Source organism: Thunnus maccoyii, chromosome 18 (assembly GCF_910596095.1).
Source record: "Thunnus maccoyii chromosome 18, fThuMac1.1, whole genome shotgun sequence".
NCBI classification, from domain to species: domain Eukaryota; kingdom Metazoa; phylum Chordata; class Actinopteri; order Scombriformes; family Scombridae; genus Thunnus; species Thunnus maccoyii.
Window position 1 is genome coordinate 28,183,602 of NC_056550.1, and position 23,158 is coordinate 28,206,759.

General features: G+C 39.4%; 1 protein-coding gene across 1 annotated transcript in view; it reads left to right on the forward strand.

Annotated features, from left to right (window-relative positions):
* The window catches only part of doc2a (double C2-like domains, alpha), a 56,182-nt gene that overhangs the window by 12,213 nt on the left and 20,811 nt on the right, over positions 1 to 23,158 (forward strand). Inside the window, exons 4-6 of the mRNA XM_042393331.1 lie at positions 2,343 to 2,452; positions 8,186 to 8,312; positions 9,950 to 10,009. Coding sequence (XP_042249265.1) covers positions 2,343 to 2,452; positions 8,186 to 8,312; positions 9,950 to 10,009 — 297 coding nt within the window. The remainder of the gene's footprint in view (positions 1 to 2,342; positions 2,453 to 8,185; positions 8,313 to 9,949; positions 10,010 to 23,158) is intronic.

Here is a 23,158-nt window from a genome sequence, read left to right on the forward strand (position 1 = left end):
GAAATGTCAGAAAATAGTGAAAAATGCCTGTAATAATGTCCTAGAGTTTCATGGACACATCTTCAAATGTCTTGTTTTGTCAGATCAACAGTCCAAAACCCAAAGATACTTAGCTTACTATCATGTGTGACACAGAAAAGCTTCCATTTCAACATTTGAGAAACTAAAGCCAGCAACTTTTGGGCATTTTTTCTTTGAACAAGACTAGGTCAAAACCTTGTATAAGGCGGGACTGTTTATGGTCAATGTGTGAAATTGTGGCCAGTGTGTTACAGGGATAGTCTGTGGTTGTGTCTATAATGTGAATTCCTGGATATTAAATGTTCATCTGCAATTTTCTGTAGTGGTCGCAGTAATATTTGTTGTTAAAGTGAACTGAATTGGCATCACATGACATGGTTAAGCTATGTTTGAGTCAAAAAGGTTAAAAATGCAGCTGCAAGAATAATACTTTCCACTCATATCTTGGTATGTTTGATTTGAAAGAGAATTGATTATAACTATTCTAATTATCTGTTAACTCCTCCTGCTCTTTGATCTGTTTCTATCTGTGGATGTCTGTAAACATATGGTCTCATCCATATGTTTACATAGGACTAGCATGCTAGGCTAACAGTCTGTCAGCTGTGACTTTATATCCGCATGGTGACATCTTTCAGAGCACACAAACACCATAAACGCACCTGTCACCTGCCAAGCACGGTGCTGAAAACCGGAAACACTGCGGCTACACCTTATCTTCATACAGTCTATGGGCTACACACAGTTCGGCACGGCTAACTTGCTGCTAGTAGCCGTGCAGGCTGGATCCGTCACGTCTCTTTGTATCTGTGGGTTGGTGCTGCTGTCAGTGTTGGAGCCTCAATGTGAAGCACTTTGGTCGGTAAATGTGGACTGCGCTCACTCTCAGTCCCGCTGAGAGTGATCTGAGCTCGGGGCTCCACTGTAAACAACCCCTTAGGAGGTAATAGAAACGCACCAATTTATTGTGAAAGAGCAATGGCCAATGGGGAAACTCCAACACTGGTCCAGCCAACCAATAGCGTAACTTCTTCACTCAGTAAGTGACGGTCAGACTTTTTACTAAATTACTAAAAGGGTTATTTGATTAATCAAAATAGTTACTGATTAATTTTTCTGTTGTTGCAGCAAAATGTATTTATTTAGCACTACAAACACCTAAACCCTAGGTTTATAATCACAATATGATAACAATATAGACACAGAAATGTGCAGAATATGTCCCCTTTGAGTCACATGCTTCATGTACATCATCATTTATTCAATAAGTCTGTTTCCATTAAACATGTTGCGCAAATGCACAAATAAACATAACAGGTGGATGGAAATGCACCTAATAGCAACAAAATATCACAACATGATGCCATGCCATTATGCAGCAATGCACAACTAAACAACTACTGATTATAACTCATATTTAGAGAGGTGCAGTCAGGCAGACCAACAATTAGCAATAAGACATTGATAAAATATAACAATCATTTATTAACTAAGCACAAATTAAAGGGGACCTCTTATGTGTTTTCTGGTTTTCTGTTATTTATATCGTGTTCTGATGTCAGACATTAAACATGCGTTAAACATGCAACACAGCTGCAAAACTTAAGGTGAACGTATGTAAAAATGCTGCCTGCAAGTCAAAAGTCAGGGCTTCAACCTTGCTGACAAGCTGATGTCAGCTCGTCACACTTGCTCTTAAACGGTCTTCCATTCAGTAGCCTTGGATGCTAAGGTTGTTGCTAAGGTTTTTCCATGTGTTGTGTGCATCGTCCACTTGCATATTACGGATTAGATTGCGGCTCAAATATGTGCAGATATATTTGAGAAGTTGACATTTTGAGTAAAGAAGGAGAAAAAGTAGTGAAATATTACAACTATAGCTTGTTTTATGATTTGTTTACGTCGCCTTCTGAGTGACCAGAGGTTGGCTGTGACACAGTTTCCTGAAGCTGACCAATCAGAACAGATTGGGCTCATCAGGAGGCGGGGCTTAAAGAGACAGGAGCTAAAACGGCCTGTTTCAGACAGAGGCTGAACTGAGGGGCTGCATAAAGGACCAGTAGAAGATAAATAAGGAAACTGGAAATCACTCAAAGATATTCCAGTATATAAACCTGGAAATATGCAGATTATGTCCCCTTTAAGTCAGAAATTCAACCTACAAGTTAAATTAAATTTAATCATAAATTGAATTTGGATGTGGTTGAATTGTTTTCTGCAAAACATAAAGAGGGAGAGAGAAACGGCGGAGCTGCAGAGTGTGAAATGTCAAACTAAAATCAATATTTATCTTTCTGTCTTTCTGTCTCTTTGTCCTTCAGGCCAATAAGCTGAAAACGAAGACGATTCGTAACTCTCTGAATCCAGTGTGGAATGAAACGCTCACTTACATCGGGATCACAGAGGAAGACATGCACAGGAGGACGCTCAGGTGTGTGTGTCTGTGTGTGTGTGTGTGTGTGTGTCTGTCTGTGTGTGTGGCTGGTTTCATCAGATCTCATTTCAGACTGATTACACTTACAGCCATTAATCAAGCGCAGGGACATCTTGACATTCAGATACGAAGCTCAGTTGTCATCTTTTATTAATTTAACTGTCAGCGCAGAAAATCACCGAGCTCTCACAGAGAATGGAGGAGCAAGATTCATGAAGTGAAATGATGTTTTCACTGTTTTCCTCTTTTGTTCTGCGTCATAAACATCCCCAACAAACAGCCATCAGGTTGGATTGAGGTGCAGCGTAATCAGAGGTGTCATGTGTAGACGTGTGCTCTGATTTCAGTGAAACCTGCTTTGGTTTTCTACAGACTGAAGGTTTTAAAAGGAGCTCAGTGCATGTCGATGTATTTTCCGCCCTTTAATGATGAATCAATGTTTTCTACCATTGAAAGCACACAGTGTAGGGGGTTACTAGAGGGCTGCATCCATAATCAAAAGAAGTGTGAAATAACAGAGCGGAAAGGCTTTAATTATCGAGCGCAGGAGCGAATGTTTAATCTCAGTTAAATGTGGAGCAAAGCCACCGTGTAATTGTGAACGAACCTCTAAGGGAAATGTAAAAAAAAAAGAAAGTATGCGTGTCATTTTTCTGAAAACACATGACGGATATTAATCAGTGACAAATCCTTCTCAAGTCATTCCCTCATGAATCCAGACTCTGGACTCTCAGAGTTACTCTTTAAAGGGATCTTTCACCCAAAAATATTTGATTGTTTGGTTAACCATTTAAGAAAAATAAACCCCTTTTTCCTTTAAATGTTTTTGGTAACACTTTTTGTTGTTTACAGTGTAGATTTGTTGCATGACTAAAAGTTACAGAGAAACAGACCTGAACATGGTCGGCGTTGGAGGATGTGTGGTAATATGTCTGCTGGTCATTTACATAGTTTTTAGTTTGTTCTAAAATGTCTTCTTACTGGTTGATTTCAATCAGAAGAGACAAGTGAATGAAGCAAAAAGAATTGTTTATTACACAGATGATATTGATGATTAAGTCTTGTCAAAAGTCTTTTGGCGTTTAGACTCTACAGGGAGATTTTGAATTGAGGGACATCAGTCCTGAGCAGCCGCAAGATAAATCCCCCCCATGGAGTCCAGACGCTGCTGGTGGTGGCTGATGACCTCTGCTGAGACGGATGAAGTGATGCACTGATGAATCTGTGAAGACTGGATGACGATGGGGAGGTGGTGGGGCGCGCATAACGCAGCATGAAAGCACTAAAGGCAGAGAGGGAGAAAACATATTTAAAAAGACAGCTGCGAGACGATAGGCTGACAATGAAGGTGTGTCACTGTGCTATTGGTTAGAAGTGACCAGCTAACGTCTCAAGAGCCCAGGCGATGACAGCAAGGAAATGATGAGTAAACATGTGTTTGGGACGGGATGACAGATGGTTTGAGAAATAAAACTACAGACTTGAGCAAAAGATACTGACTGAACTTTAACTAAAGCTCCAATAATGAGCTCAGAGATTTTGAGTTTAGTGTTATTTACTTGGGGAATGTGCCAACAAAAGCATGACAGGTATTTATTACAAATATAACTAGCAGTGAGTAAAAAAGTTATAACCAGGAAATAGCTGAACGAAGAGTCGCCAACAATCCCCGAATGTACAGGAATAGTTCAGGAAATCTATGTTATGGAACAAGTGACTTTTTCTCTGAGACATGCCTCTGAAAAATGTAAAAAAAAAAAAAGTCAAAAAGCTGAAGATACAATCCCAAAACCATAGTCAAACATCATGTTTTGACTGAAGTTATGAGACGCTGTATGTCCAGTGTAGCCACCAGAAAGAACCATTACGTTATGTACCCAGTGTAGCTAAAGGGTAATTGAGGCTAATATGCTGCTAACAGACTAAAAGAAGAGTAGAGAGTTGAAACCATGATCAGCATTCATGTGATTGGCAACCTCGAAGAACCAAAAAATCCAGACTCGTGTTAAATCATCAACATTCTGATCTGGATAACTTGTACAAAGAACGGGGCCCTGCACTATAAAATAAATAGATAAACAGAAAAGAAAAGGTTACAGATGAGAGGAAAAAACATCTTTAATTATGTCAAAAAATACAATAAAAACGGCCGATGTCTCACTAAAAACACCTGGTTTTCTCTCAGGAAAAACAGCTGCAAATGTCCTGACGTCTCACTAAAAACATCCGATTTTGTCAGTTGAAACGAGAAGCAGACATTGGTTCGAGGTGGTTTTGAACCGTCTTCTCTGCTGATTTCCAACTTAAAATCCAGAAACTTACTAACCATCCACCAGCCTGGCCTCCTCCTAATGGGAAAGATCAACTCATATAGATTGTATGTGAACTACGTCACTTTAGAAATGTTGAGATGATACGTTCTGTAGAAATGTTAATATGCTATGAACACGTGTTGAAACGTAGATATTCAACGTTTCTGTGGTTTGCAGAAATGTAAACTGCCAATGTTTTATTCTGGTGACCAGGCTGCAGATTTATCACATATTCATTTGTTGGTCTTGAGTTTGTCGGGAACGATATCATGTTGAACATTTGCTGAAGGTTTGAGCAACATGACCAAACATTTAGCACCTTCCTATTATCAGTTATGTTTCCTCCATAAACAGATTAGTGGAAGCTAACTAATTAGTAGTATATAGATGTATTTTGGAGGCAACAGCGCTACCCTGTGATGAGCTTCATCACTTCTTCACACTTTCATGCCAACATCCAGGTTCCAGAGTCCTCTGAGATTTGACTCTTTCACTCTTCTTCAGCTTTAAAACAAGGGTGAGAAAAACATTCAATGTGAGGATATTTATGGACATTTTCTCTTGGTTGTTGTTGTTTCTTCAAATGGCTGTTTGAGGGTTCAAACGTAGTTTCAGGGTTACGTTACAGCTGGATTTAGGGTTGCGGGGGCAGTCTGGATGAATACATAACGTCAGGATAGAACGTTCTGGATTGCAGCTCTGCAGGCTGCTGCTCTTTGAACGGCTGCAAATCTCTTTCTGATTCGGTTCATAAATAATAAAAATACACTCTGGATGGAGGTCACTGACTCAGTGGATGCCTATACACACACACACACACATACACACACACACACACACACACACACTCCCTCTTCACTGTACTTTATACTTTATAAATATCTTTTCTGTAAAATTCATTCAGTCAAAATATATTCAAGATATTTTTGGTGACTCTCTCGCCTCTGTTATTTCTGTGTATTTCACTCTCATCTCTCAACCTTTACCTTTACCTCCACATTTAATATGCTGTTTGTATTTGCTTTAATCCGGAGCTCCTGACTGTTTTGTCACTGGTTTAATACGTCTGTTTCTGCTGAAGCACATCGCTGTTATTGGCTCTACAAACAGAACGGAGCTGCTTCCCCTTCAGTCTGATTTGGTTTATTGAAAAAGAGAAAAAAAAAAAGGATTTTTGTGTTTGAATTTGGCGGTGTGGTGTGAAGGATGTGTGTTCACCCGTCTCTGTTGTTTAATTTTTTTCTTGCTGATCAAGCCGACAAACTCAAGTCGACATCAGGGGACGAGTGAAGCAAAGTCTGCCTCAAACTCACCGGATAGAAGCTGGAATGGACCAGACACATATAACCCTAACCCTTTTACACGTGTGACAGTCCTCACTGACATAATCTATTCACATCCACCTGCTACATGACGCACATTTCCTAATTTAGACATCACTCCCAGAGTTGGGGGTGTTCCCCAGAGATAAAGCTGAACTACTGACACACGCTTCATGAACACTTATTGTAACACTTTAATTTTCTAAAATTAAAGGTATAATATGTAATTATTCCACATTAAAATGTGTAAAAACAACTAGACCTATGTTATATATGTTGTTGAGTTGTGTACTTACATTATCCCAAATGTTTCCAACAGTTTTCAAACCCAGAGAAATCTGTAATTTAATCAAAGTAACGGACCGTTTCATTTGGTCGCCTGTCGATGGCGTCATACCTCCTCTACCAAAGAGTAAACACGCACAAGATGCATACGGCGGCGCTGTGTTTGTCCGCTACAATGGCGTCTACCAAAGAGTAACTTACACACATACAAGATAATACATCGGCGTTGTGGTTGTTCCACACAAACTGTTATAAATGGACTTTTATTCAGTTTTAAGACACATTTTCATGATAAATTTAGGTGGTTTTTAACTATATCTTTTAGCCGGAAGAAGGATTTTAGTCATTGGACGTCTGGATCTTAAGTTATCAGAGAAATAAACTGGACAAACGTTAGCAGCAGCTCGGCTAACAGCCCCTCCAGGAAGTCCGGTGGTCGCCGAACATCGTCGGAGAAATGTTGATTTTTTTTTATTTTTTTAACGTGAATCAGCTTTAATAAGTATTTTAACAATTTTAATCTGCGTGTACATTTGTTTCTGGAGAGGAGGAGACCTCTGCGGATAATTCGGCTCCCGGGAGAAACCTGTTATTGTTTTGATTTAGAGACCCATAGCGGCTGAAATTACATATTGTGCGTTTAAAAGCGTAATAAAAACAGAAACAGGATTTTTAAACCTCTTTCCACTTTTATTCAAATACAAATACAAATACTGAGCCCTCTGCACATCCCTACTATATACTGAGGCACTGAACAGAGTTTATTTGTAACATCAGAATATGACCACGGTTGTAACATTCACTTTCAAAAGTATCCTCACTTTGCAAAATTTCTACCCTTCTGAAAATGTCACCACTTTCCAAAACTGACCTCACTTTCCAAATATAACTTGTTGTCCAAAAAAATGATCTCACTTTACAAAGATTTCCTCACTTACCACAAACGTTCACTCTCTCCGCCACCTTCTAAAAACACTTTTCAGAATGTTCTCACCTTCCAAAAATCTTCCCACTTCCCCCACAAAAAATGTCCTCAAGCTGTCTAAGACCCAAAACGGTCGTCTCAAAGATAGAAATACAAGAATAAGAACAGTTTCCTAACAGCTTGTTTTCTTAAACTCCAACTGCCCAGTTAAACACAAGCATCTTCCTCTGCTTCTCTCACCAGACCTCACTAAAGAAACTAAAGAAAAACCCCTCCGTACATATCCATGATTACAAGATGAACAGACATTTAGTTTTATAACTGGCAGCTTCTACAGTTTGATCACTTTGACCTTTTTTCTATGCTGTGGTGAGAGCTGCAGCAGGAGGAAGAGGAGGATTTCCTTCATCTCCTGTTACTGCTGATGTTTTCAAGCCATGAGGAAAAACCTGAGGTGGAGACCGCAGAAGTCCAGAAGAAGAGCAATCAGAGCATTGTCCTCATTATCTCCTGCTGCTGTTTGTGTTGAAGTCAGATATCCACATTCAAAGAAATGCAAATGTGGCTTCTCAGTGGGAACTGACTGGGAATAAATTGAATTTTTAGAACAAAATATCGCTCTGATTTTTGTTTTTTACTGTTCAAAACAGATTCAGAAAGAAAAAAAAAAGCACACGTTGTCCGATGAGCCACAATAATCTTTTCAGGAATCACGTGTCCAATTAATTTTACTTTATCATGTCTGAAAAACCACACACACGTCTCAGTGAAATATTCTTTACTCGTCAATTCTCAGTTACAAAAGAGATATATATTGAATCCCTATCCTGCAGGTCTTCCTCCCTGAACTCTCACCTGTTACCTGTTCACTGTTTCCTCTCCTCAGGCTGAGTGTGTGTGACGAGGACAAGTTGACTCATAATGAGTTAATCGGCGAGTCCAAAGTGCCTCTGAAACGTGTGAAACCCGACCAGACGAAACATTTCCACACCTGCCTGGAGCATCGGCTGCCGGTAACACACTCACACACACACTCACACACACACACTACTGTATATCTATGGATATAGCATTACCTGTTTAGTTAAACTGAACAAATATTTACCTAAAAATGGTAAAAAAAAAAAAAAAAAAAGGTAATGATTATGTAACTGACAAAAGCGCCACACTGTGAAAGGTACTACACTCACCAGCCACTTCATTAGGAACACCTGTGCAATCTAATACAATCTAATACAACAGACACAAATTCTACATTTGTTTTTTTAGTTTTTTTGTTGACATTGTCAGAAAGGTGATAATTCTACTTTATGTTTATTATTGAGGTGGTAATATGTGTTGCTGGTGTACTGAGGTGCATTATATTGAAAAGTGTTCCTAATATTTTGCCCTCCTCATGTATGTTAATTAAATGGACAAAATATTAGGAACACCATTATACACTCATTATTAATGTTATTAGTTAATCTCATTAATAATGTTACAAAACCATAGTTACACGTCATTGGTAATATTATTAGTAATCCTTGTTATTAATGTTACTAGTTACACCATATAATTGATATTAATTATGGTTATTATTAGTTGGTAAAACAACTTAAACGTATAATTTATAATTATTCTACATTAAAATATCTAAAAACAACTAGACCTATGTTATATATGTTGTTGAGTTGTGTACTTACATTATCCCAAATGTTTCCAACAATTTTCAAACCAGAGAAATCTGTAATTTAATCAAAGTAACGGACCGTTTCATTTGGTCGCCTGTTGATGGCGTCATACCTCCTCTACCAAAGAGTAAACACGCACCAGATGCAAACGGCGGCGCTGTGTTTGTCCGCTACAATGGCGTCTACCAAAGAGTAACTTACTCACATACAAGATAAGACATCGGCGTTGTGGTTGTTCCACACAAACTGTTATAAATTTACTTTTATTCAGTTTTAAGTCACATTTTCATGATAAATTGAGGTCGTTTTTAACTATATCTTTTAGCCGGAAGAAGGATTTCAATCATTGGACGTCTGGATCTTAAGTTATCAGAGAAATAAACTGGACAAACGTTAGCCGAGCTGGCTAACAGCCCCTCCAGGAAGTCCGGTGGTCACCAAACATCGTCGGAGAAATATTGTTTTTTTTTTTTTTTAGGTGAAACAGCTTTATTCAGTGCTTTTACCTGTAATCTCCGGGTCCGTTTGTTCTGGAGAGGAGGAGACCTCTGCGGGTAATTTGCTGAATTCCCGGTAAAAACATCCCGAATGATGAACACTGGAGTAATCCTATCCCGGTGAAGCTGGTTATTTAACAACGAAGACAACAACTCCCATGATCCCTTGCTACTTCACACCGTCATCACACTCCGTCTTTTGTTATTGTTTTGAATGAGACCCCTAGCGGCTGAAATTACATATTGTGCGTTTAAGATTTAAAACAAAAGAATTTTACATCTGAAAACAACATCAGTGAAACCCTGAATTCTGTTTATGCAGCTCAGTCGGGTTTCAAACACACCTTCACGCCTCAGAGTGGAAACAACAGTTTCTGCAGCAGTTTGGTGCTTTGAACAAAAAGCTCAGCGCACAAAAAAAAAGCAGGAGAGAATCTTCCTCACTGTCTCCGTCTGTTTTCTTCTGTCTCACTCATCCAGCTGCCGTCTCCTACAGCCATGGGTGAAGCTCTACGAGGAATCTCCTGCTACTTGAGAGAGGTTAGAGAACGTCTATATATCTGTCCGTTATGTCACCTTCACAGTCAACACTGATCAGCTTGATGTGGTTATGGGGTCTAAAATCAATAGGTTTCTACCTCATGAGAGTTGACAGTTCAGCTGTGGTCACATGACCCTCCAGCTCCTCGGTGGTAATATTAAAGCCTCTATATGGATTTATGAGTACGAGAACTCGGGTTGAGGTTTGAAAACCACTGTATCGACTACCAAGAGAGAATATGTCTGTTTATTGAAATGCTGCTTCCTGACTTGCTCTGACTGGCTGAATTTATAAAATATTTTTGAGTCTCTGCACTGCAGAACTAAATATGAATGAAGGATGAAAATATTATATAGACACAATGAGCTGATGACATTTGAGGCCCTGGAAATAAGTGTCCGTTTACTTGTGTAAATGAATCTATTTATCTGCTTAATACAATTTATATTGATGTTGTTATACTGTTTGTAGGAATCTGTTCTTCTCAGTGGATTTTAAATATACATTTTGTAACAGGAAAGCTCAAGTGTACCACATGACATGAAGGAATTATGTGTGGGTTCAGTTTATCCCGTCAGTCAGTATAAACAGACTTTCAACTAACAGCTAAATGGAATACAGCCAACATGAATTATAACTAGTTACTATTGTAGATTAGGGGTGTGCCTGAGTACAAATACATTATTTGGCAAAGCACAAATAGTGGGTTTTATACGAATATTTGTTTCATACAAATATTTTAAAAATGATTTGTTGGGGGTGTTCCCCAGAGATAAAGCTGAGCTACTGACACAAGCAAAGTGCTCTTAAAGACTCTCCATAACCTGTTGTTCCTCTTCTCCTTTCCACAAAGTTAGGTTGTAAAAAAATAGGCAATAAATGAAAAGTGCAAAGCAATAATCAACTTTGAAGTTCCTCCCTACATGTTACAGGCTGTGCTGTCTGTGTGTTATGGGTGTATCAATAGGTAGAGGTCTGTCTGTAATGAGGTGATGAGTAAAGTTTTAGCTCAGTAATCAGCGCAGTCGTCTATGATCTGGGAGACTCCAGTTCAAGACCCGGTGTGGTGACCTCCTTCATAAGGTAGTTTATTCATGAACATTCTAAAACTTTAATTTTCTAAAATTAAAAGTGTCATAAAAACAAAAACAGGATTTTTAAACCTCTTTCCACTTTTATTCAAGTACAAATACAAATAATTTTGCTGCCTCAACAAATACAGATACAAATACAAATACTGGACTCTCTGCACATCCCTACTACAGACTATCAGTGTTTTACCTCGTTATTGCTGTTATTAGTCACACCTCGTTATTAATGTTAGAGACATCTGATTATTTAAATTCAAAAATTATTTTAGTCTTGGTTCATAGTTACACAAACAATTAACTCCCAACAAAACATTACAGAGGAATACAATATAACATAGCATTAAGGATATTTTACTAGATGTTATTGACATGATTAGTTACATCTCTTCGTGAATATTACTCGTCATACCTCATTATTAATGTTACTAGTTACACCTTATTACAATATTAATGCTATTAGAAACACCTTATTTCTAATGTTATTAGCTACAACTCACTAATAGTAGTTACACAATTATTGTTTTTAGTTGCACCTCATTGTTAATGATACTAATTGTTTGTGCTTGAAGTCAAAATGTTCACTGTGACATTTTGAACAGTATGTGAAACCTCTGCTGACAGAACTGAAATCGACTTGTTACACCTCTAATGAGAGCTGTTGTCAAGGGAAAAAATCTCCCTGATGAATTCATAAATGAAGAGAAGCTGATTGAGACTCTGAGACGGAGTCAGAAAGGATTATGCCTGATTGGTGCGACCGAGAGGTTGCAGGAAGTGATATTTTAATTGGCTTCTGTTTGTTGTTTTTCTACATATATTTATTTTTTCATCCATTGCTACTGTTCACTCAGTAAACTGGTTGAATTATCTGAATCTCACTCTGACCACTTTGTCTACATTAATTAGAATCAAAAGAGGAAGAGGAAGTATAATCTGCATGTTGAAGAGCAGAGAACAGGAGGATGAAACCTCTTCAGTTTTAAGTGACATTTGATGAGAAGTCGACTTCAAATATCTCCGGACCGCATCCTGAGATGTTGAAACCCGTAAGAGTGAGTTAAGTGGCTCTTGTGATTTACTTGTAGCAGCATCGTATCCTTAGAGAAGGTCAGGGGTGGAGCAACGATTTTTAAAATGTGGGGGCTCTGGCAGTGGGACATGACCACTGCAACCCCCCCGCATTCGGCTCCTGTTCCAGTCGCCACAACATGCCAAATCAAAATGAATGCCAAGCATTTCTACACTTTCATCACCACCATATGCAAATAATATTGAGTTCAAAATGTACATTGTAGCACCACGTCCTTCATCTCAAGATAGGCCGCTATATTCACCAGCATTCAAATGACTTTAGACTTTTAAGTGTTAAAAAAAAACACACTTTTCCCAATATTTAAGAAATATGTCCGAGGACACACAGACTACGTCTACCTGAGCAGCACACAAACAGATATTTCATTTATATTTAGTTTTAACAGAGAGAGGTTAAGAAGCCCTCTGCGACAACACCAAGTTCTCCAAACGAGCCAAACACACTCCAACAAACAAACCTCCAAACTGTCAGGAGGGAAACTGACAACAAATAAGGAAATAACACCAAATCTCCATCTGGAAACAAATAAAACAACAGGCGGGAGTCCCGGTTTGATCTAATATCACAGCTCCCTGCCCCGGCTGCACCGCGCAGGCTGATCACAGTAGTGACACTTTATATTTTTTTCACACCTGTGACATATTCTACAGATATAGACATTGAAACTACAGTGAATGTTGCTGGTATGATGTCAATATGACTATCGACAGATCATTCTCACTGTCTGCTTTTGCTGAGAACCGCGCACATCATCACACAGAAAAAAAGATAGACAAGACGCCAAATCTGTAGATGACGCAGCAGCAGCTGTGTGGCTGCTCTAATCTGTTAACATGGGCGCTGAAATGAAAAGCAGGCGGTGTCTCTTTTTTATTATTTCATCCATGATACACAACAAGATGAAAACTGAGCTACATTGTCCAACTCGAGTATACCCATTACTCAAAACCAGTGTCAGAAATAACAAATGTCCTTATTGTCTAATATTAAACAGCCATTTCATGGATTTGAGAAGTTGACATTTGGAGTAAAGAAGGAGAAAAAGAAGTGAAATCCTGCTACTATAGTTTGTTTACGTAGCCTCCGGAGCCGGAGGAAGCTTCCTGAAGCTGACCAATCAGAACAGAGTGGGCTCATCAGGAGGCGGGGCCTTAAAGAGACAGGAGCTAAAACGGCCTGTTTCAGACAGAGGCTGAACTGAGGGGCTGCATAAAGGACCAGTAGAAGATAAATAAGGAGTTTTTAACTGGAAATCATGCAAAGATATTCCAGTAGAGCCCCAGAATATAAATATAGAGCTGGAAATGTGCAGAATATGTTTTCTTTAAAATAGAAACAAGTGGAAAACATTCAACTCATGCTAAATAAAATAGATTATATTCATTATTACCATTTAACACCAAAAAAACACATTGTCATTTATGTCTGTCTGGATCTGCTTTCAACATATTTTGGCTTATTTTCTGTCAAACAATCTGAAAAATCAGAAGCAGGATTCAACAAGAACTCTGGTCAAGTTCATTTACTTCTAGATCACATTTCAAAACAACAAATATTCAACTAGAACGCTTCACAAAGACTGTGAAATACAATCAAATAAAAACACAGACACCATTATGAAGATAATTAAACAAATTAATGAAAGTGCAGAATTAAAAAACACAACAGCATTACATTGGGAACAAATAAACCATTAAAAACTCTAATTGAGGGGCAAAATGTCAATAAGAACCAACATTAAAAAAAAAACTAAGTTAAAGCTGAACTTGCGTTTCTTTTCTTGTCTCTGGCAACAGTAACAGTCGACCAAAAACTCCCAGACAAGAAAAAAGAGTCACCATCACTGCTGTGGCTGCGGAGCTTTTTTCAGATAAAAGAAACTGACTCCATCAAATGTTACAGCGGGGTCGAAGTGCATGAATTTGGACAAGAGCGGGAGGAGAGAGACCTCCGGATAAATGAGAGATAACTCATCAGAAGAGCAGAGAGTGACAGCCAGAACAGAAAGAGAGTCTGTGAATGGAGATGGAACGACAGATGATGGCTCACCCCGGAGGAGTCGAGAAAGTCTGGAGGGAACAGAAAATGACACAAGCTGAATAGTTTGGAGATAAGTAAACAATTTGAACAGAAACTTGTCTCTCCTGCTGGGAACACGGTTCAGTCCTTGGATATAAACTCATGTCACGCACAGCAGCTGCAGCTCCTTCAAACTTTTAGGTCTCTATTTTAAAGGCTTGTGGAGATCTTAAAGATACTGTGAGTCAGGCTGAAGAACAGAGACATTGAGAAGCCTTAAAAAACATGTAATTTTGGATTTGAATGTTTCAAGTCAAGTCAGTTTTATTTATATAGCTCCAAATCACAACAGAAGTTATCTCAGGGCACTTTTAGAGCAGGTCGGCGACAGCAGCAAGGAAAAACTCCCCTTTAATGGGGAGAAACCTCAAGCTTGATAACACTTCAGTAAATTGGTGCAATAAGAAGACATTACGTCTGAGGTTTAAGGTCAAAGGGGGAAAAAGTAGGGAAAGAATCTAAGATAACAGAAATAAACTTTTGGGCAAAAAGTCACAAGAAAAACTGTGTATTTGCTCAAGTAAAAGTCACAAATATTTCTGTAAATGTGCTGTAATATTTCGAGAACAAAGTCAAAATATATAGACAAAATGTGTCTATATTTAATACTCGAATGCAGTAAACAGCTGAAAGCTTACAGGTCAGAATAAGATCATAAACTTCATTCATCCATCAGGTAAACTGTATCGCAGCAAAAGATGCAAAACTAGAATATCAGAATATCTATTATAAACAAAATTAATCAATGAAAAACAAAAAAAAGGTATTAAATACTATTTACATCATAAAAATAGCATTTACAGGTATATTAAGACACCTTAAGGCCCTATTTTAACCATCTAAAATCCAAATCCACTTTTGCTATTTTAATGGCGGAAAAATGTTCGCTGCGCCAGGCGCATGGTTCAAAGGGGTTGTCCTTCGTCTCCTAATTAATCATGGGTGTGTTTTGGGCGTAGTCATCTCCCATCCCCTTTAAGAGCCAGGTGTGCTTGCACCTTGGCCTACAAACAATCCAAAACAAAGCACTCAAATTAGCACACAGACTCCCATCCTACATCAGCAATCACTATATACACACCATAACAGGAATTCAAAGCTTAAGACAGAGACACCAAACAATAGCACTGAAATACCTGAGGACAGCGACAAACAATCCTTCACTCCAAAGAACCATAAAGGAAGCAAAATTAACAGTTAACACCCCCCTCTCATTCATTCTACAGCTAACCAAAGACCCTCCAGCCACCAACCCCCCATGACCTACTAACCAAACCTGGATACACAGAATATTATTCCACCTCTGCTGCTTAATATCTTAAAATCACCCACATGCACACACATACATAAATGTAAGTAAAACACACCAAACACAAGTTTTTTTTGTTTTTGTTTTTTTTTCTTTCTTTGTTTTGTTTTGCTTTGTTTGTGCCTTGTCCCACATGTGTCCTGAAACCTCATGAGTCCCCCCACATCCTTCTGCCTCTCCTCCGCCGACCAAGACCAAAAGGATACAAGATCCACCTACTATGGATAGAAAAGGGCAGAAGCCCTGAGCTATCCCTCCAGGCCCATGATCTTCTACGTTCTACGTTCTACCTTGGTGCATTGCTATTATAATGGCACATTTGCCAGAAGGAAGCTTCTCTGCAGAGGAAACTGATCTGCTCGTGCGTAAAGCGAAAGCGCACGATCCATAACGAGCACACTGCTGCTCCTGCTGCTCCTGGACCCTCCCGTGGCCCCAGACCACCAGTTTAAGATCCTGTTCATTAATTTGTTGCAAATTTATTTTCATTTGTTTTTTTGAAAAGGTTTATTTTTATAATTAAAGCTCTGGTTTCTTTAAAAATAAGTTCACATTAAATCTCAATTTAACACGTGTACCTACAAGCAGGATTTGTGACATCACAATAGTCTGGAGCCAATCGTGGCCCAGTATTCATCTTACACAAGTGTGATGTGGAAACTTGAAGCCTCCAGCGCACAAACACTGAGAATGAACTTTATAGTGAAGCAGGAGACATCTGGTGATTCAGACATTATTATCAAAATTATTTTTATTAATCAAAGCAAGAAAACTTTAGAAATTAAATATAGTTGCATATTCTGGATGTTTCAATGAGGTAGAAGGAGGAAATGTTGCTTTAATTACTTTATTATGAGGTAATTGAATTTAGAAATGTTTTTTCTAAGTTCAGTTATCTAAAGTAATGCTAAAGTTCAGGTGAAATTTTCAACCACCAGCACTTTTAGTTTAGTTACAGTTAACCTTTTTTATGGACATTTTGTATGAAAATCTATCAGTATTGGAAAACAGGATGAATCCAAGCGGAACTGAGTCGCTGTTCTCTGTAAAGGACAAACCTACCAAGTTTAAACAGCCACCTTTCATGCCTACAGGGAGAGCATTTGTTGCTAAAATTATAGATTTTCATTCAAAAAAGTTCCAAAATGATATTTCTGAACCTACAGCTCTTCTATCTACACCACAGGTTACACGTGTTGATGTAATCCCTGAATATTTCTGTGAGAAAGAGTGAAAATACAGCCGGTGAAATCGCCCTGCTAGACTTCAAGGTGTGAAGCCACATCACAGCTCAGTCCAGCACCCTTTACGACCTGCCTGGAGGATTTAAAGTCCTTCAAGTGTCTCACAGTTTTCGCTGCAACATTCCTGGAGGTCACACTGAGGCTGTGATGACGGTTTAGGAGGGATTAGGTGGAAACAGGAGAAGAAAGAAGCTAAAGTCTTTGAGCTCAGGGTTCAAATAACAGGCAGGAAGAGTCAATACACCTGGAGGTTTTCATCAGATACACAACATGTCATGAATGGAAAAATCTTTTAGGCTGTTTTTAACAATTTAGTGTGTTTGTTCTACACTGATGGTGGTTTGGTTCAGTTTATTTTCACACAGAAAGACCAAATCGCATCGCTAAGCCAGATGAGAATGTTCTCCTCTCATTGGTCAGATGTGTCTGGGGCAGGAGTGAGAACTTAATCACAGGAAGTAGGTCCTGAACAAAGTCTTGCCTGCCCAAATATCAAGAAGACAATGTACTTGGTTGTTAGTCAAACTTGCAGCCTTGTAGTCAGTCAGATGGAGGTCGGATCACAGAGACCACTTCCTCTAAAGGGTCTCTGTGCAGTTTATTTGGTCCGAGTACGATTGCTGTGTTCAGATCTGCACAAATGAATCGCAACGAGGAGGAAAACCAACAAGAGTCCCATTCACCCAGACTAAACTACATTGGTCTGAAAATGCACTAAAGTCACTTATTGACACATGATATCTGGTTTGTTTAAGCGTACACAAACAAAAATGTAAAAAACACAGTTTGTGGTTTCTTGACACATAATCATAACCTCCATAAAACCACAAACTGTCATTTTTAGTCTTGCTAGCGGCGCTAGTGATGACGTCTGTCGATCAGTCAGTCTGTTGATCAGTCCACCAGACTGAAATATCTTAAAGCTATTCATTTTGTTGAGATATTCATGTTCCTCAGAGGATGAATCCTACTGACTTTGGTGATCGCCTGACTTTTCATATAGCATCACCATTTGGTCAACATTTAATTTGTCCAAAACTTTGGTTTATGATCAAATACCTGCAAAACTAATGAAATTCCCATCAGTCTCAGCTGTACCTTGTGTTTACTGCTAATTAGCAAATGCATGCTAACAGGCTAAACCAACATGGTGAACATGGTAAACATTACACCTGCTAACATCATCATGCTAGCATTATTATTGTGTTAGCATGCTGATGTTACAGTAGCATTTATCTCAGCCTCACAGAGCTGTGAGCATGACTGTAGACTCTTTAGAGATTTGCTGAGGATTTATGTCCCTTTTTTAGGAGCTAAACAGCCAGATTTAGTCTCTGCTTATATACTTAAGGACTGATTTGAGGTTTAGTGCTGGTAAAATGGAATAAACCTGGCACAGCTGGAAATTATGTATTTGGTCTCATGCGATATATACAGTATATACCAGTCAAAAGTTTGGACACACTCCAAAATTTACCAAACAAATACCTTCCGCACCACTAATTTCCTCCCCACCAATATTCAGAAAACTCCAGGTGTCAAAACAGTCTGGCGACAGGTCTTATTTAGCAGCACTTTGTTCAGATTCAATGAACAGCAGCTCAATTATCTGTCTTTGTAAGTTCCACATTAAATTGAAAAGTTGTGTTGATGAAAAGTTTTGTGGCCCTGATGGTAAATTACGACAAGCTTAAGAAAGCTAACCATCTCCTGGCTTTAGTTTCATAGCTAGCACATAGACATAAAGGCAGCAGATATATTTTTTATCCATCCCTGGAAAGGAAAGAGAATAAGCATATTTCCCCAAATGCTGGACTAGTTAAAGAGGCCATGTTATGCTTTTTGTGGTTTTCTGGTATTTATATCCTGTTCTGATGTCGGATGTTAAACATGGTCAAAGTTCCAAAACTTGGTAGTGAACGTATGTAGAAATTCTGCCTGTAAGTCAGAAGTCTCTGAACGCTTCATTTCAACGTTATTTTTCACCTTGCTGACAAGCTGACATCAGTTTTTTATATATACATATATATATGTGCTTGCCATCCACCAAATGTCAAAAAGTTTTGATACCAAATCACAGCATGAATTTTTCTCTGATGTTCCTCAGGGTCTTGGTGTCTTGGCGTCTTTTGGAGGGATTTCTGACCACTTTTATCAATTCTTGAGTGGTCAAAATGTTACATTTTGCACCAAATCTGTGTAACAAATGATATCAACCCAAAAATTGGTGCAACAACTACTATATGGCCATCATATACTTCCATCATAATGTTTCAAATTAATCTTCAGGTTCCCGGCTTTCAGATGATGTATCACCACTTCTATGTGGCATATACTATTGACCTGCTATCGCCCCCTAATATCCCCTTTCCCCGCCTAAAAAAGACAAAAATGGGTCTATGGTAGGAGGCGGGGAGTGGCAGAGGCCTTAAAGAGACAGGAGCTAAAACGGCCTGTTTCAGGCAGAGGCTGAACTGAGGGGCTGCATAAAGGACCAGTAGAAGATAAATAAGGAGTTTTTAACTGGAAATCATGCAAAGATATTCCAGTAGAGCCCCAGAATATAAATATAGAACTGTAGATGTGCAGATTATGTCCCTTTTAACACATATGCACTGTATTTTAGAGGAAACGTGAGCCATGTTTGGTTGAACTGGGACAAAGTGTAGAGATGTGGCATAAACACAGAGTCTGTGTCTATTTCAGATCCTCATTTTCATCTCAGAGAACCTCAGAAAGGCTGTTCATCTTATCAGACTACCTACACTCCATGTGGGCAGATAATAATGTTAGAGTGGAGTGAAACCTATTATCTGAATTAGTCCTTATTATATGCTCTCTAACCGGGATCATTCCCAGTGAATTAAATTGTCATGAGATGAAACTGCTTCTCATTTTTCTGATCGACTCTTGGACCTCTTAAAGACCTCTGGGAGTCTCTGAAGTCTCGCAGGTTAGAGAATCACCTCGTGTTCATCTCACCAGACTTCAAAACAGGACAGGATATTCTGTTATCTGTCACTGTCTTTCACTTCCATTCAAAAGACTACTACTCACCATTTCCCTGTGTGATGACTCTTAGCGTTTCCCTCTACTTTTTTTTCTATTAGACATTATGTTCTTTTGTGTGAAAATTAAGGCAGCTAAAAAATGTTTTTGTGAATCTGACACATAGAAACATGCTAACACCATTATATAAGCCAATCTGGGAACCAATATGATGACAGAAAAAAATAAAACCATCAGCAGATCTGTTCTCTTTTCAGACCCCTTTGTAGCTCTTATTTTGGAGCTGCAGTGATTAATCAATTAATCTGTAACTATTTTGATAATCGAATAATCATTTCAGTCTTTTTTTTTAAGGAAAAATGCCAAAAAAAATTCTGGTTGCACTAGGGCTGTGGCTAAGGCTGGGGTGAGGCTAAGGCTGGGGGGGAGGCTGGGGCTGTGGCTAAGGCTGGGGGTGAGGCAAGGGCTGTGGGTGAGGCTGAGGCTAAGGCTGGGGGTGAGGCTAGGGCTAAGGCTAAGGCTGGGGGTGAGGCTAGGGCTAAGGCTAAGGCTGGGGGTGAGGCTAAGGCTGAGGCTAAGGCTGGGGGTGAGGCAAGGGCTGTGGGTGAGGCTGAGGCTAAGGCTGGGGGTGAGGCTAGGGCTAAGGCTAAGGCTGGGGGTGAGGCTAGGGCTAAGGCTAAGGCTGGGGGTGAGGCTGGGGCTGTGGGTGAGGCTAAGGCTGTGGCTGAGGCTGGAGCTGGGGCTGGAGTCTTTGTAGAAGTCTGGTGGGTGCTCTGTTCTAACTCCGGCACACTTGTCTCCACTCAAACAATCACACACTCAGACACACTAGGAGAGAGAGCCACTGGGGGAGTAGCAGGTGAAGCAGCAGGGGCAGATGTACCAGGGGGATGTAAGCAGGAAGTTTAACATTGCCATGAATTTAATGTAGTGGTCGGCTACAACCTCAGCTCTGCTTTTTAGCATATTTGTTTACATACCGGCGCAATTAAAAGTCTGTTGAATCAGCTGTTAGCAGCTCCTGTTTGCAGTGTAACATGATGTACAGACAACTATCACTAGATTACTTTGATACTGAAGAAAACTTAGAAATGTGATGATTCTCAGGCAGGTTCTGCAGCCTCTTTTTTCTCTGATTTTTAAGTGGATTTATGGAGGTTTATTGGTGATGGACATCAGAGATAATTATATCCCTGGGAAGAAAGATGATTTTTGACTCTTTGCCTCTGGCAGTATTTTTGCCTTGCCTTCGACTCTCCGGCGCCCCCCTGGGGAGCTTTCTTATGCTGCTCAATATCCATGTCTACTACAGACCAGATGCGGTCGTTTCCTGATGGTTAAAGAGTGTTCGATTACTGAGTTCAATTACTGAGGATCACAGAAAATATTTAATCTCCCCTGTGATGTTCATCCTGTCTGAATGGGGTTTAAGCTACTGTTTGCCAAGACTTTTTTGACATAAAAATAAACTGGTTACCAAGGCAACAGTTGCCCACCAGGTGCTATACGATGACTTTAAAGCTGTGTCCATCACCTGTCTCTGGTGTTTTGTGCGTATTTGTCTTCCATTGACGACATGTCTGTCACTTGTTTGCAGAAAATGAGACTTCAGGGTCCAATTAGACACTTTTAATGATTTGTTTAGAGTCATGCAGCATGTGCTTACGCAGGCCGGGCTAAGCCTCTTGTTGGTTTGTCTGTGTTCCGTAACCCGGCGTGAGCTCGTTAGCCACCTGCTTCACCTCAGCAGTCGTACAGGTGTTTTAACAAAGACGGAGGCAGGGGAGGTGTTTTAGTGTCTATGAAATCCTGCCGATGTTTCCAGCCAATTGACCTCAGCGTGGTGACAAACAGGAGCTTTACTTAGTGACTCACCTTCAGGCTTTTGTTTGTGTGTGCCAGCTGTAAAACACAAACCTGAAAACAAACAGCAGGTCTCTCTTTGGTCCGCTTTTTTTCACTTTCACTAATTTCCTGCTGATTAGAAATGTATCTCTAGTTCTCAATACAGTGCCTTCAACCTGATTTTTTCAGCACAGGGGCAGATTTATTGATTTGGGGACCCTAGGCGAACTCAGTCATGGGGCCTCCTTTGGGCCTTATCTCCACCCTTTCTCTAATTGAAAACGTTGGTATCGGTGGTGGTAGATGAAGTTCTCAAAACTTTAAACAATTAATACCACACTAAACATAGTATGTTAACAGTTATAGTCCAGCATTCAAAAATGTACTCAGGTTAAAGTGCAGAAATATTATTAGCACAATGTACCTAAATTTATTTAAGGATCTTCTTCCATCACTGGGACCAGCAGGCTGCTGCACTCCTCTCTCTTTCTGTCCTGAAAGCACTTCTCCTTTCTTATAGGCTAACTAGTTAACTCTCCCTCTTCCTTGAATGCAGTTTTTCTTATATTATCATCATTCTCTTTGCCTATTTTCATGAGAGTTTGGGGGGGGGGGGGGGGGGGTTCTTTTGAAATGCACACTGTGATAGTGCCGTTTCACTGAATTGCAAGTTACCTTAAGCAGGAGTTTCTGCATCCTTAGCAATTTGTTGAGAGACGCACAACAGTCGCAGCTGCTCCTCTAGTGATGGAATAGTCCAATATGTGCGTGGGAGAGTCACAGGTGTGTGTGTGTTTTTTTTAAAGTGCTTTGGGGTATAATGAGTTAGAATTGTAACATAATTTTATGTTTCATATCTAAACATCATAATAAATCTATAGTTGTTTGGGGCCCCTCTGTGTCATCACAGAGCACTCTAATTATCATTCAATGCTTGCTCTGCTCTTAGTTTATTAGTTTATTATTTATCATAATTTACACTGGTGAATGTGTCCAAGGACATTCCCCCAACCTCATATCCCAAAAATGCTATTCCTAGATAGCATTCCTAGATATTCTATGGTGGCTCCTGAGGAAAAAGCACATCCAAAAGCACAAACATTAAGGAAATCAATTTGTGTGTTTTAGTATTTGTTGCATTTCTGTTAATGTTTACAGTTTATAGTATTTTTGGATTTGGAGGGCATTTCCTTAATGTTTGTGCTTTTGCTTTTGTTTGTGCTTTTGTCCTTTGGAGCCACCGCAGTATACTATATGCAAAAACTTAAATGGGCCATATTCTGCTTCGTATGGTTTTCTGTCATTTATATCCTGTTCTGATGTCAAATGTTAAACATGGTCAAAGTTCCAAAACTTGAGGTGAACGTGTGTAGAAATGCTGCCTGCAAGTCAAAAGTCAGGGCTTCAACCTGCTCTGAATGCTTCGTTTGCAAAGTTTCCTCTACTTCCTCCTCGTGATGATGTCAGATCATTCACGT